Genomic DNA, 16,046 nt, shown 5'->3' on the forward strand with positions numbered 1-16,046 from the left:
TCTCTTCAGTTGAATACACGATCCAGACATATATATAAGCTGAGTATGAGGGAACTAATCTTTACTTTTACATGCACCTCCGTTCTTCACACTTGATCACCCTCAAGTGTCAGATTGGCTTGTGAGTGTCTCATTGTGAAATTAGAACTTTGGCAAGACATATGTGTATAAACTATATCAAGTTATATATTAATAATAATTATAGGGAGAGTATAAAAACCTGCCAACGAAGGACAGTAAAACAACTCGAATATCACTTATATAAATGCAAAACTAGTAATATTATCTAAAACAGTTTAACTATACATGACAATACAATATAAAAACAGGCTATAGGTTGCCAACAACCGAAGGTAGATCACCATACTAGGGACCATGGGGACTTGCATTACTTTTGCTACCTACATGGACCCCAGCTGGATTTACACCATCCCTTCAGCTGTCAGCAAATGTTTAACAATCAAGCCATAACATTAAAATAATATATACACTGCAGTTCAAAACCATAGTACGTTTAAATTTACTTGAATTGTTTTGGAACTTACGTATCCTCGCAGGAGGACAATGATTTTACAGTACTTTAACCCCCTTTGAGGATACAGCCACTAACAATATCAGTTGTTTATCTAAACTACCAAGCATAATATATTTATCTATCATATATAGAGATTCGGCACAAAACCTAGCCCATACAATACACATAACATTTCTCAGATTTGATTATTTTCATACACTTGGTTCTGAAAGACATCGTACTGTGACTTCTCCTCTCTCTCCCTGGTGACATCATTCAATTCAATATAGTCTGGATCCCCCACGCCAGGAGTTGGAATTTCCTCAGTGTAACCTGTCGTACTTCCTTCGTATGGATCTGCTCCGTTCGAGGGAATCCATTTCAGTCTGAAACAGAGAAGTATGGTAGAAATGTTACAGATGTTGGCCTCGTCAAGCAACAGTATCAATCTTTTAATCATACAAGACGTTATACAAGGTTACCTTCCATGTTTCAGCAGACACATGATCAGCCCAACAGCCAGCAGCAGCATGACCGACATTCCTATAGCCATTCCTATAGCTCCTTCAATGACGCCAATTTTAGCAACAGAGGCTGCAATAATAAGAAGTACATTCACTTACCTTTATACTTTGCATTTATTGTGAATGGATCTAGAGTCTGCATATGTCAATGCACTAGATATATAGCATAGCCAGTATTAACAAAGTTTGTTCATACATCTGTATAATTGTAACAACATTTTTCTCATTTAAACATATTATAGGGAATTCCAGGATATTAAACGAGTCTCAAACCTCTGACATCTACATCACATCGGTCACCAGTGAAGCCCTCCAGGCATTCTCCTGGACAACGTCCATCTCCAACATTACACGTGACGTCACAGTGTCCACAACGACTGCAGTCAGGCCCGTACGTTCCAGGCTTGCATCCTGGTAGTAAGCACTTAAGTTATCACGTCATTCGATGGTAGAAATGAAAAGTAGACTGGAACATATGTTTTAATTATGACACATCATATCAAGTCTTTTTGACTAGAACGCGTAGCATCTTCTTTATGCTTCATTACTAAAGGATGTGCTGCATCAAATTATAATTATAAATTCAATATTTCCTACTGAAAGTAATACGTATATCATTCTATGAGGAAAGATAGATGAAATTACTTATCGCCACTTGTATTAAAAGGATAGCTAAGGAGCTACTAAGAATTGTGTTATATTTTTCTCTTTTGACTTATGTCATGGATTCCGAGTTTGCAAAGCGACTGCCACATCCTGACCATACACAAACTGAACGTATGGTTCTCACTTTGTGGAATATGTACCCGTGTATGTCACTATTGTTCACGCTGGAAAAAAGCGTTTAGTTGGAGGATTTTAGCCAATAGCCATGTACTGGAATACTTCCGTTTGCATCAAACCTGTTATACATGTCTGTGAATTTTTCTGTATGCGAAAGTAGGCTTCCAAAACCGTCTGTCCACCTCCTATATGCAGTTTATGGAAAACGTTCACGGCAACGTGGAACACCCTGACTCGTCCATAAGTCTCATGAAGGTTACTTCCGGACTGGTCCCTAAACAAGGCAATTCCCGATTACTGTTTCGGATATTGGGCATGCTTATCACCACCGACGTCTGTTTTCTGAATATGGCTGCCTCCCATGGTGGGTACTCACAATGTGATCCTCGCATATATTCTCGTAAATCTGTCTGCCGTGTTATAGAGAATGTTGCTGCACACATTTGTCGCAAATCATACAATAATGTGGGGCAGTTCTTGCATCTGTTCTAATACAGAGCTGACATGAGTCGTTAATCTGTCGTGCCATGTTATTTGGTACCTGTCACAGTATAGAAATGATGTTCTGGAACACATTGTTTGCCTATACCGCTCCTCTCCAGCACAGCGTTGTATGACAGACATGTCATGTCCTGTTCCTTTTCTGTACCCAATGTATTCAGTACTTAATGGCACAAGTTTTAACAATACAAATAATTATCTTTAGTACTCGCTTTTAGCTAAGTATACTAATCAGCTGTGCACCTCGCTTGTAACAAGTGAGTTTAGGTTCGGGATACATTACTCTGAGTACAGTCTGCTCCGATCCATCCTTCCCGACATCCTGTGGTGCAGGCTCCTGACACTTGATCACAGATGGTCCGAGGAGTTTTACACTGACGGGAATCACAGGACTTGCTGCAGTTAGAACCGTACGTCCCGCTTGGAAAGTTCACGAGGTTTGAAAACGATGGCATGTGTATTTACACACAGAAGAGGTTTATGAAACTGATTTGTGAATGAGTTAAAATTTAAAGTCACATCGGCAGTATTTCAGTCATGGAAGTTGTAAAATTTTAAGTTTATAAATGAATAAAAACAAATAAAAATAAATGATGAATGTGAATAAAAGCAAATAAAAAGTTAATATACTCAGATCTACCTGTTTGCAAAGAACAGTAAAATAACTACAGTCGGATTGGGAGTGAGTGAGTTAAGATTTTACGTCACATAGGCAATATTGCAGCCTTATCGTGACTAAAACAGGTTTCAATTGATCATGAATACATGTAAATTATAAAAAGCTGTCAACGAAGGACAAAACAGCAAACTGGGATATCACAGTATCAAGAATTAAAATTAGCATCTCTCTCTAAAATTATATTTCAAGTATCAAAATGGGCTTTAGATCGCCAACAACTGAAGGTAGAACAGCATACCGGGGCCGGATACAGCTTTGAGAAAGGGGGTGCACACTATCAAGAATAGGAGGGTGCACACTTCATTTTCACCCGAGATTCAATGGTCATTTAATAAACTTTCAGGGCAAAAGTAGGGGTGCGCATCCCCTGCCGCCGCCGCCCCCACCCCATGCATAGGGACCATTGGGACATACAGTGACTTTACTACCAGCATGGACCCTAGCTGGACAGTCCAATTGGTTGTACCCAATAACCCCAACATGCCACTACCCCTACAATTAGTTAAAACAACACACGGCATTTACCTGGCTGGCAAAATGGACTGACCCAAAGAGATTAGCGCATCAAGGGAGGGATTAATTTGTTGTTCAGTGTTTTGTGTCAAGGAAACTTGGGATTAGCTGAATAATGTTTTAGTTTCATGATGAAATATAAACCTCTAGTGAGTAGAACAATTTTACCAATATAGGTGTGTAGGTTGTTAAATGTTGTTTTAAAGGTTGTAAAAGTTTTTTTAGTGCCATGATGAAAGATACACAGTAATATTGAGAAGTGGAGGGAAATGAGAACATGAGATGAGAAAGTAAATTGAGATAGTTCCGTACAGTATATAGCTGTTGACAACAAACTAACATGGCATCAACATGGCTGGTCTGCGTAATGTTGAGTTTGTTATGTCACGGAGATGTAGCCCCCGAGTCCTATTTGATGGTTATCTTCACACTAAGAATGCCGAGAGACAGTCTTGTGTACGCTGGAATTGTGTTCAGTCAACATGCAAAGGAAGAGTCACAACTGTTGGCAATGTTGTAAGGAATACGACAGAACATAATCACCCACCAGAGGATAGTCAGAAGGTCAGGTCTGTCAGCAACCTGATTAAAATCTTGATGATGACAAATGGTGATGTCAACCTTCAATAAAATCATTCACCCAATCTTTTAGTTGTGTGTTGTTATGTCTCTTACGTGGATTAGTCCATTGTATGGAATAGGTAACAGGCAGGGTCTTAACAGTGCAACAGGCCGTAAACTACGTTCTTATAAGCTGTAGGGGTAGTGACATGTAGGGGTAATGGGGGTTACCGTCCAATTGGGTTCAAATGGAGAACGATGAATGATTAAATAACTTAAAATAAGGATACACGCGAAGAACCTACCGGCGCTATTCCACCAGCCGTTTGTCACCCCTCGGTGTGAAGAGTGAACATATTACATGATAGTTTCTGAAACATCCTTTTCCCTGATCAATCATAAAACGTCAGATTTAAGATCGTGTTGGGTACAGATGTTTCACGACCATGTGTCTTTTCATGTTTCGTGCATTTATCCCTATTTCGAGTTATTTAATCATTCATTGTTCTCATTTGACACAGAATTAGACAAGAAATTAGCAAATAACCATAAAACACTATTTCTCTCTATGAAACTGATTAAACCTTCAGGCAAAAATAACTTAAATGGGAAACAATTACCTGATATATATGTATGCCATTATCAACTGTTCTATTCAGTATCTACTTCAATTAAATTCAACGACATTTAGAGGTTATTTTATGGAACAAACTGGTATTATTTGAACAGTTGAAACAGACAGATTTCTCAAAACACTTCTCACGTGTCCTGCAGTCGGCATTTTGCCAGCCTTCCCGGCATCCATCTGCGCATGATCCAGTGACGTCACACACGGGTGATAGTGTTTTACAGTTGCGAGAATTGCAGAACTCTGTACATCCTGGTCCATACCTTCCATCAGAGCAGTTTACCTCTGAACCAAAGAACCGAATGCTGTGAACTATCTCTCTTACTATTTTGATCGTTGTGACTAAGGAGATGTCATAGTGGACACAGTCACTGTACACAATCGGTTTTTTTAGACAGGAGAAGATTCACGTCAATGCAATTGTCCAACAAGTATTAACTGTACGTGAAGCTTTGCTCGTTTTCATGATGATGTTATGACCCTATCTAAACTTCTTAGAACAATTTCTAACCACCTGATTTTAGCATATTGAAAAGAAGTCAAACTATTTGACAAAATGCAGAAATTTATCTTAAGTAAGTTTTTTACCCTTTCATGTAATACTGGACTGAGATTTTAGTGATGTTCAACATCTCTTCTACTATAAAGGAATAGCTGCAAATTACTGGTTTGACGGCAAGCAATACTAACTTTCTTACTTGTTTAACTGAATACAAAGCTATAGAGTTAAAATAATCTGTCACAGTTAATCGTTAAATTCATGTGGATATGAATACGTGTCAGTATATTCATTATTTTCTTGGGGGTGGATAGGTAGCCCAGTGGTTGTGTAACAATGTATTCAACAATATACATAAAACATTAGTGGTGCTGTTTACAGTTCTGTTATGACTTGTTCTGTCAGGAATGGACGCCTTACGTATTTGAAAACAATATATTACGTCAGATGTTTCATTTTCTGTTACATATAATCTGTTGAATATCCTCGCAGTGTGCTCTTTGTTAATTATGTGATTTCTTTTATTGGAGCCCATATGGATTGGAAATATACTTTAAGTCTAACAGTTCAGGGTGATAATCTTATTTCTGTAATATTCGAAATATATTTCAGACTTTTGACAACATATCTGAATAGTTTCCAATTTGCGTTATTATTTACTGTACATAGTTTTTAAAATAAATTAATTGATGCTACTAAATTATTATACCTTTTTAACATCGCCTTTTATTGTTGATCTTCAAACCATGTTAGTGGTAAAGGTAAGCTGTCAAATTATGTCGTCCGACTGCAGGACATACACGCTTGCTGCAAAGATCACTTACACCTGATAAGCAAGCGAGAATAGCGGGAAGAATATTAAACTAAACCTGTACATACGTGCATCTAACTTACAGTTTAGTACAGATGACATCATTATGGCATACTACTTTTAGAGTCTACTACTTTTTTTACGTTTGCAACGTTATCATGCAGCAATCAACAATCAAATTGGAAAAATGAATGCTATATAATTTCCTTGAACAAGTTCAAATTTAGTTTAACCAATACGTCACATAATCAACAGGAAATACAAACCAATGGTGCTGTGTAACTTACTACTGGAGCAGTCTATTTCTGTCCACCCATCTTCGCAGCCACCAAGACACTCTCCTGACACCCCGTCACATGTAGATGAGTTTGTTTTACAATGTCGAGCACTGCAGTAACTGACACAGTTAGGACCGTACATCAGACTGGTACACGCTGTAATAATATAGGTGGAGCTGGTGTAAGTGATACTGATGAAAGTAATTTGTAATCTTGTGATGATCCAGACTATAATTTGTCTTGAGCAACCCATGTTTGTCGAGGCAACTAACAAGATCCCAAAAAGGTGGTCAGACTTGGTGTGTTGACACATGTCATCGTATCCCAACTGCGAGAGCTCATACTGTTGATCAACGTAACTGAATGTGGTCTGCACAGTCCAAACTCAATTATTTCCCGACGTCGGGACCGTGCTACGTCGTCACCATCGCGCTCAACGTCTCCGTTATCTAAAAGTACCCACTTGGTTGTATATACATTACCTTCTTCTAAACGGGTGTAAAAATTCATGCACTAAAGCATATTTGTGGACGAGTTATACATGTTTGAAAATACAACATTTTCGCAACAGATTTCTTGCCCATGCGTTTCTTTCCTCGGATAGTATATTTTGTGAACATTACATTTTATAATGATTTGCCAATCATTCTGGAAGAAATACATGAACTAAGTTCGGATTGTTTGATATCACAAACCGACAACCAACATGTTCTCGTTGACGTTAGCGGTGGAATTTGGACGTCATAATATCGTTCAACCAACGCAGCTAAGTAAACTTCATCACAAATTGATCTATTCTGGCAAGAGACAGGCTGCCATGGTGCTACCAACGTATATATCAAACATCGCTGCTTATGTGAAAAAATACCTTCAGTACAATCTGTTCCGTCATACCCAGCCGCACATCCACCTTCACACAGCCCTTGTCTCCTATCACAGCTGGAGTCCCCAATGCAGTGGCGAAGAGTGCAGTTTTTTCCACAGTTAGCTCCATAATGACCGGAGGCGCATTCTAGTATACAGAAGTGTCATATTTAAACGTATGTCAGGACAGGTTATAGGATTCACAATATGAGACGAGTTTGTACCGTTAGACGCCCCAACTGAACTCACATCAAGTTAGGTTTGGTTCATCAATACCCCTTTTCATACCTACAATCATTTTCATTGTTCTAGACCTGCTTTGTGTGGTAATCATGAGCCCAAACCCCGAAGAATAGATACACCGCATAAGTGGAATATTTCAATAAATGTTGTAACTAAATGTGGGATGACTGGATTGATTGATCAAACATATCCCGAAAATATCGATCTTAGGAAAATAGGTCAAGAAAATGAACTGCGGACATCCTGAAGATGTTGTGTCGAAGTTTTTATGTATGAATATGGCCTTGTCATGGCTGATATAATCTTCTGATCACTGTGAAGGCACACTGCATGTAGACACTGCAAGTCAGTAAACTGTAAATCATTTAATACTTACAGCATATATGTGAATATATAATTGTGGATGTCTATACTGGAAAGGTGTAACTGGTACGTGTCCTTCAATATCAATTTAAAAATTATCATTTTCCTCTATCAAAAATTATGATTTTACAATGCTGGCAAGGTCTGAATCCGATCGTATGCCGTTCAAATTAGAATTATTGACGTACATCGATTTTATTTTTTTCTAATCTGATCATGAGCAGACCGACAAGTAACCATGGTGTGATGAAAAATAACAATTGCTTAAAGAATAATGAATCTGCTTGGGATATTTTAATAGTCTGTGATTGTCAGGAGTACACCTCAAGTGACATAAGATCCATGTTGCTAGATTCCTCTGATTTTATGAGGCAGCTAGTGTACACATATAGACATGACCATCCAGAATATTTGATCAAGAATGTCCTCAGACCTAGAAGACACATATATACCCATTTACTCCAAGTTCACCACGACAATGTAGTTTATTAACATTTTTTTTTCAAAATTTGTTCCAATGTGCTATTTATTCCAGTCGCATTTGTCACAGTCTAACCATGGCTGAAATTGTTATTGGTGTTATCCACGGGCATAATTCCGTCGATGGTATAACGGTAGAATGACAAGGTAAGCAATAACTCCTTTTGGGAATCGAATCTGACTGTTCAGCGAAAAAAGCAACTATTTGAATGCTACTCACTGACCCGAGACTATAGCTGTTATAGTAGTCATGAAATGTCAACGTATTACCTGTAGTACAGTCTGTCCCCATCCATCCAGCATCACATCCACCAGTTGGACAGGCTCCACTGATCCGGTCACATGTCGGGGAAGACGTCTTACAATGTCGGGAGCTGCAGGTTTTGGCACAGTTAGCACCGTACTGTTCAGGGGCACACACTGAGTATGATATGGAGAACGAACAATTCTCTCTAAGAAAGTCAACACAGGGATAACGCATGGTCAAAGTCTATTATCATCCCTGTTTTCAAAATCAGTTTAGAGTGACTCAAGTAATTACAGGTATCTGTCTCAGGGAAATCTTGCACACTTGTGCCAGAAACAAATAATGTACAGAAAACATATTTCCATTTTCTGACGGCTTAACACACTATGTCACGTGTTTGTTGAGTAGAACCATGGAATTTCGCTGTAAATCAATGAGCTAGATAAAATTATGAAGTAAGATACACATGGTATCTTATCGATGCCGGATTTAGTCTGGTTATATTTAGTGCTGCTGTACACTAAAGATGTTGTGGAATTTTCTGACTATCTGTTTGGTCTGTAGAACCAGGTGAACATGTCATGGGTGAATGTGTTAGATTACCGCTGCATGTAAGCACATCAAACCGGGCCATAAAGTTTTGGCTTAGGTTTCCAGGCTCCACAAAGGTAAAGAAAAGCTAAACAGGTTGCACTGTTATGGTAGGTGTGGAAAGGTTTCACATGTTAAATAACTTCCTCGTACATATGACTTTATGAAATGTGACTGAACAGGGTGTGAAAATATCAGTTTACGTATATCTTTAGAAAAAGATTATTTTATGTCCGAAACGAATGGTGTATACTATGTAAGTCTAACCTGTCGGAGAATGGCCACCGAGTATTGCATGAGCATGTGTTATCATTGGAACAAAACAAAACCTATGTATGCTATGTAAGTCAAACCAGTCGGAGAATGGCCATCGAGTATTGAATGAGCATGTGTTATCATTGGAACAAAACAAAACCTTTGTATACTATGTAAGTCAAACCAGTCGGAGAATGGCCATGGAGTATTGAATGAGAATGTGTTATCATTGGAACAAAACAAAACCTATGTATACTCTGTAAGTCAAACCAGTCGGAGAATGGCCATCGAGTATTGAATGAGAATGTGTTATCATTGGAACAAAACAAAACCTATGTATACTATGTAAGTCTAACCAGTCGGAGAATGGCCACCGAGTATTGCATGAGCATGTGTTATCATTGGAACAAAACAAAACCTATGTATGCTATGTAAGTCAAACCAGTCGGAGAATGGCCACCGAGTATTGCATGAGCATGTGTTATCATTGGAACAAAACAAAACCTATGTATGCTATGTAAGTCAAACCAGTCGGAGAATGGCCATCGAGTATTGAATGAGCATGTGTTATCATTGGAACAAAACAAAACCTTTGTATACTATGTAAGTCAAACCAGTCGGAGAATGGCCATGGAGTATTGAATGAGCATGTGTTATCATTGGAACAAAACAAAACCTATGTATACTATGTAAGTCAAACCAGTCGGAGAATGGCCATCGAGTATTGAATGAGAATGTGTTATCATTGGAACAAAACAAAACCTATGTATACTATGTAAGTCTAACCAGTCGGAGAATGGCCACCGAGTATTGCATGAGCATGTGTTATCATTGGAACAAAACAAAACCTATGTATGCTATGTAAGTCAAACCAGTCGGAGAATGGCCATCGAGTATTGAATGAGCATGTGTTATCATTGGAACAAAACAAAACCTTTGTATACTATGTAAGTCAAACCAGTCGGAGAATGGCCATGGAGTATTGAATGAGCATGTGTTATCATTGGAACAAAACAAAACCTATGTATACTATGTAAGTCAAACCAGTCGGAGAATGGCCATCGAGTATTGAATGAGAATGTGTTATCATTGGAACAAAACAAAACCTATGTATACTATGTAAGTCTAACCAGTCGGAGAATGGCCACCGAGTATTGAATGAGAATGTGTTATCATTGGAACAAAACAAAACCTATGTATGCTATGTAAGTCAAACCAGTCGGAGAATGGCCATCGAGTATTGAATGAGCATGTGTTATCGTTGGAACAAAACAAAACCTTTGTATACTATGTAAGTCAAACCAGTCGGAGAATGGCCATGGAGTATTGAATGAGAATGTGTTATCATTGGAACAAAACAAAACCTATGTATACTATGTAAGTCAAACCAGTCGGAGAATGGCCATGGAGTATTGAATGAGAATGTGTTATCATTGGAACAAAACAAAACCTATGTATACTATGTAAGTCTAACCAGTCGGAGAATGGCCACCGAGTATTGAATGAGAATGTGTTATCATTGGAACAAAACAAAACCTATGTATACTATGTAAGTCAAACCAGTCGGAGAATGGCCATCGAGTATTGAATGAGAATGTGTTATTGTTTATTTCGTTGTATAGAAAGTTACAAACAACGACAATTTAGTTCCAATGATTAATTGTATCATTTCGAATTTATTGACAATAATATTTTCTAAAATGACGGCCAGAGGACACGTGACGATATTTTTTAACCAAACTTTTAAAAACATAAAGGATAGAGTGATTGAGTGAGTGAGTGAAGATTTAAAGTCACATCGGCAGTATTTCAGCCATATCGTGACTAAAACTTGTTCCAAATTCATAATACATACATATGATATATACAACCCTGTCAACGAAGGACAGTAAAACCACTAGATTATCACAGATTGAGTTAACACTAGCTGGCATATATATTTAAAATTAGAAAATTATTTCTGGACAATACAATGTAAAAATGGGCCATAGATCGCCAACAACTGAAGGTAGATCACCTTACTAGAGACCATGGGGACTTACAGTGCCTTTGCTACCTGCATGGACCCTAATTGGATTTACATAATCCCTTCAGCCGCTGGCGATGGTAGGACAAATTTAGAAATTTAAAGGAACAAATATACTACGTTGAAAAATCGGGTAAGCAAAAAGTTAACTTTGAAAGTATTGGGGCTTACGTACCCTCTCAGGCAGTAATTTTACGATACTTTAACCCCCTTCGAGGATACAACCACTAACAATCGCAGTTGGAAATTTATACTACCATGTTTAAAATACCATTTATCTATTTACAAATCTTTTTAACTAATCTAATTCTTTTAAAGATGCAATAATTAAATGAGAACTGACATTACTAAAAAGATCCTTCATAGTTTGTGATTTGAAATAGATTTCCCTTGTTATGGAATATTCAACACATGCCATAAAAGATAGAAGAATGAAGTAAAATGTATTGAGAATTTCAACAAAATCAACACTTAACATTACAGTCATACAGCAACCGATATTGACATGGATGGTGCCTGAACTGAGGATGGATAGTACATCAAACTTTCAACTGAGTGGACAATGGTTGGATAGTAAATCAAACTTTCAACTGAGTGGACAATGGTAGGGTAGTAAATCAAACTTTCAACTAACAATGGGCACGCGCCTCTAAAATCGCTTGTCCAATGACATGTCATATCGATAGCGTCTATTACAACCGAACTCCAAGACACGAAAAAAATTATCCGGGGCACAGAAAAAATATCATCCGTCTGATGACGTTACTTGGGCTTATTCGCCATTCTCTGTGAAGGCCCCGGATCAGATGTTATAAGTTGGCTGGAGGATGTGGTCGTTGTCGATCATGATAATCCATGACATCGCTGAGCTGTTCTATCGGGGACATATCTGGAAGCGTTGGCTGCATGGACGTTCTGTATAATTCGGATACTATAGGGTCTGACGTTGTATAATATTTATTCCTAGGTAGACTACAGCTTACATACGATATATCTGGGATTACACCTTTTCAGTAAAGTACAGATTCCAGTACTTTTGGGGTTGAGTTCCATCTAGGATTCTAACCCACACACTCAGAGTCAGGCACCTAAGCGCCAGCAAACAAATTCAGCGATCTAACCTACACAGCCACCACCGCTTCCACTGGCTTAGTACAGTGTAATGCCAAACAATACTTACGTTACATATACTACTTTCTAAATGACATTGCTCATTCGTGGACTGTAGCTCTTTGTAAATTAGCTATGAAATGTCACTGCATTACCTGAAGTACAGTCCACTCCCATCCATCCATCAACACATCCACCACCTGGACAGGCTCCATTGACATGGCCACACATGGCAGGTTTTATCTTGCAATGTCTCGAGTTGCAGTACCTGGCACAGCTGGGACCGTACGTTCCACCCGCACACACTGAGTAAGATATGAAATACTGCACTTTTAGTCATTCTTGTTACAATAGAGGCAGTGGCAACCATTAGTTACATAACAAATTTGAGGAAGTTTGAAGGAAAATATCAATAAAAAGTCAAAATTGACCAACAGATTCCTAGGATCGGACCTACTGTATCGGTCTCTCCAGGAAAGATCCAGGCAATCATTGGTCTTGCTTTGTTCTGTTTTTATTTAAAAATATGTTTTCATTAAACACGTCACTTACCATAAATCAGTCTCTTTTTCCTCGCATCTTGCAAGTACATTTATGTTATCCAGGTACTTTTTCATATTTATCATTATGATCGCCAAACAAGCACAATTCCAGTTTGCGTTTCACCAGGTTGTATGTATCCGCTGAGACTAAGATTAACAGCCGTTTTCCTTTAGTTTTCCAGCTGTTTATCAACAATAGGACACAATAAAGTCACATCTGGAAATGATTCCCTTGTAAGACTGAACCCGGCTGTTCAACGTGACGGGGCATTGCAATACATGGCTGTCCATCGACCCAGAACACTACAACATCACTTATGTTTATTTCTAGGTCGACTGTATCTGCTGGTATAGATAGACTTCGTTAACATTTTGACATTGCGTCAATCCAAGTCGACTATCCATTGACTACTGAACGATGCACCGTGAAATGACACTTTATTACCTGTGGAGCAGTCCGCCCCCATCCATCCGTCCTGACATCCACCAGCCGGACAGGTTCCAGTAATACGATCACACATGGAAGAGAATACCATGCATTGTCTGGAGCTGCAGTCTCTGGCACAACTTTGGCCGTACTTTCCCTCCACACAGACTGAGTAAGATGTAGAATAACAATACGACAGTAATAAGTGTCAAAGGAGATACCCCATATGAATTAAGGTCGAGGCAATGTATAATATACATGCAATATAATATACAGTATTTGGCGAAGTGGTAAAACATGCTAAATATTATACCATAGGTTAAAGTAATGAATACATACCACTCTCGCATTACAACTTTTAATAGTTCATTGTGAAAATGTTTTAATAAGCCATGTTTGTTATGCAAGTTTCGCTTATTCAAATTCAGTACTGGGACACAATATCTTGATTTCTAAGAAAAATGTGTGAAGACAACATATGAATATTTAAACAATCCTCCACGTTGTACCCTTCAATACAATTTACTAGTTACAAAACATATTAGGATACTAGATAAATATATTCAAGTTCCGAAGTATGTAACGCTTGATTGCTGTAAATCTCTGATCACAGGTGAACTACATTTTAAGTTTATGGCATTGTGATAACTTCATCGGAAGACGATTTTCCACATCAGGTGTATCACGTCAGATTATAACGGAGTGTTTGATGTCTACGTTGAATCATCCATGGTATGACCTTTATCTGAAAGTGGGAAGCAATTTGACGGATACTTCGTCAAGAACAGCTTTCCACAGCCTCAAAGTGTTGCTTTATAGGAGTTTAGTGATTTTGCCCTATCCTGGCAGTGCCCTTCTTTCTGACCCTTATTTACTTCTATCCGTTGTTTCGTCCCCTCTATGAGGATTTATATAACAAGAAATCTGCTCCTGCTCCGCCTCTTGGTTTCAGAATTAAACCATTCCTTCCTGCTGCCGGTATTGAGCTGGAAAATATATCTCCTTCGCGTCTTCTTTCTCATCCTCCTTGGCAATTGGTTAGAACACAAGTCGACCTTACATTTACCGCATATCTAAAAAAATCAGAAACAAATGACTGACAATATAAACAAGATTTTACACTATGGCCGATTTTACTGCCAAGGCAGCACTCAACAAATGACGAGGAATAGACTTTTCAATGTCAAAACAGTGAAGGATATTTTTAACGTCAATTAACATTTAATAATTAACACGTCACAATTTAATTCTGGACTCACAAAAGTCCAGAAACTCTCCGCACTTTCGGCACTATCAAACAAGGGATTTGACCAAATTAAACATGCAGTTGTTATGAATATATGCCAAGAATGCAAAAATGGAAAACATAATTTTCGAAAACTTTAAATTTAAACTCGCTCGCCCATGGGCGAACAGTGGCCCATGGGCGAGAATGTATAATTTCGATCAGAATTCATGTTTTGGAGGTTGTATATGAGTGAGTGTATGTTTATAAGCATCATGAAACAAATTTCAACTCATTTGGACTTAATTCGACTAATTTAGAACGATATTAAAACATCTCGCCCATGGGCGAAAAATATGTTGGCCCATTGGCGAGAATGTTTAATTTCGCTCAGAATTCATGTTTTGGAGGTTATAAATGAATGAGTGTATGTTTATAAGCATCATGTCACAAATTTCAACTCATTTTGACTTAATTCGACTAACTAAGAGCGATATTTAAAATCTTGCCCATGGGCGAAAAACATTTTGGCCCATGGGCGAGAATATTTACTTTTACTCAAAATACATGTTTTTTCCATGTTTTGGAGGTTGCCTTGCCCCTTCAATGTTCCCATACCACCACCCCCACCCCAGTTTAACCCCTTTATCTTTCTTTACCCATTATTTAATTATAAACACCTGTTTCCAAAACAACAAGCTCCCCCTATGCTATACAATTCACACACACCCACCCTAACAAGCCCTACTTTATATCTATCAGTTTAGTTCTATTTCTCATCTCTTCTCATCTAATTACATCAAACTAAATTATTTTTTCTTTTCCCTTCCTAATCACGGCTTTTAATTTATTATCATGTTTGTAGCCGTTTCCATTCAAAATTCACTTAGGTTAACACCCCATCATTTACATTTTTGGGGGTATGGTGGTTTATCCCTTATTATAAACATATTAATTATTACTTTAGCTCCCACCTACCCTGTCGGCGTTATTGGCTACAGCCAGAAGCCGACGTTAAACTCATAATCAGCATCATATGTAGTCACTAGGCACTTAAAACATTAGAAGTAATGCCATGGAACAAGTTATCTAACTACAGTATGACGTGATATTGTATCGTAGATGATTTGAGAATGCAGAAGCACTGAAAAAGCATCGTTTTTTACCACCAAGGGCATTACACTGGTGACCCAGTTAAGGATCGAGTGATGACTGAAAATGTCAAAAATGCCGCTTCGCGACAATCTGCGAATGATCCAGCGTTCTATAATTTTTATGTGATATGGCTTCACAGAACAACACAAAGGTACTACCTTGTGTTGGAAACTGTATCTGACATACTGCTTCAATGATACATTGATTCATGAAACAGAACAGAAATC

The 16,046-nt window shown here is 38.2% G+C and overlaps 1 protein-coding gene across 1 annotated transcript in view; it reads right to left on the minus strand.

The window, feature by feature from the left end:
- Positions 1-452: 452 nt before the first annotated feature.
- LOC124265993 (multiple epidermal growth factor-like domains protein 10) overlaps positions 453-16,046 on the minus strand; it is a 109,547-nt gene continuing 93,953 nt past the window's right edge. The window contains exons 7-15 of the mRNA XM_046700812.1: positions 13,458-13,607; positions 12,626-12,775; positions 8,512-8,661; positions 7,160-7,303; positions 6,301-6,447; positions 4,839-4,988; positions 1,312-1,449; positions 997-1,108; positions 453-900 (exon numbers count right to left, since the gene is read on the minus strand). Of these exons, the coding sequence (XP_046556768.1) occupies positions 711-900; positions 997-1,108; positions 1,312-1,449; positions 4,839-4,988; positions 6,301-6,447; positions 7,160-7,303; positions 8,512-8,661; positions 12,626-12,775; positions 13,458-13,607 (1,331 nt within the window). The 3' untranslated portion in view covers positions 453-710. The remainder of the gene's footprint in view (positions 901-996; positions 1,109-1,311; positions 1,450-4,838; positions 4,989-6,300; positions 6,448-7,159; positions 7,304-8,511; positions 8,662-12,625; positions 12,776-13,457; positions 13,608-16,046) is intronic.

This window comes from Haliotis rubra, unplaced genomic scaffold (assembly GCF_003918875.1).
Source record: "Haliotis rubra isolate DU_JTF1 unplaced genomic scaffold, ASM391887v1 Scf1225, whole genome shotgun sequence".
NCBI classification, from domain to species: domain Eukaryota; kingdom Metazoa; phylum Mollusca; class Gastropoda; order Lepetellida; family Haliotidae; genus Haliotis; species Haliotis rubra.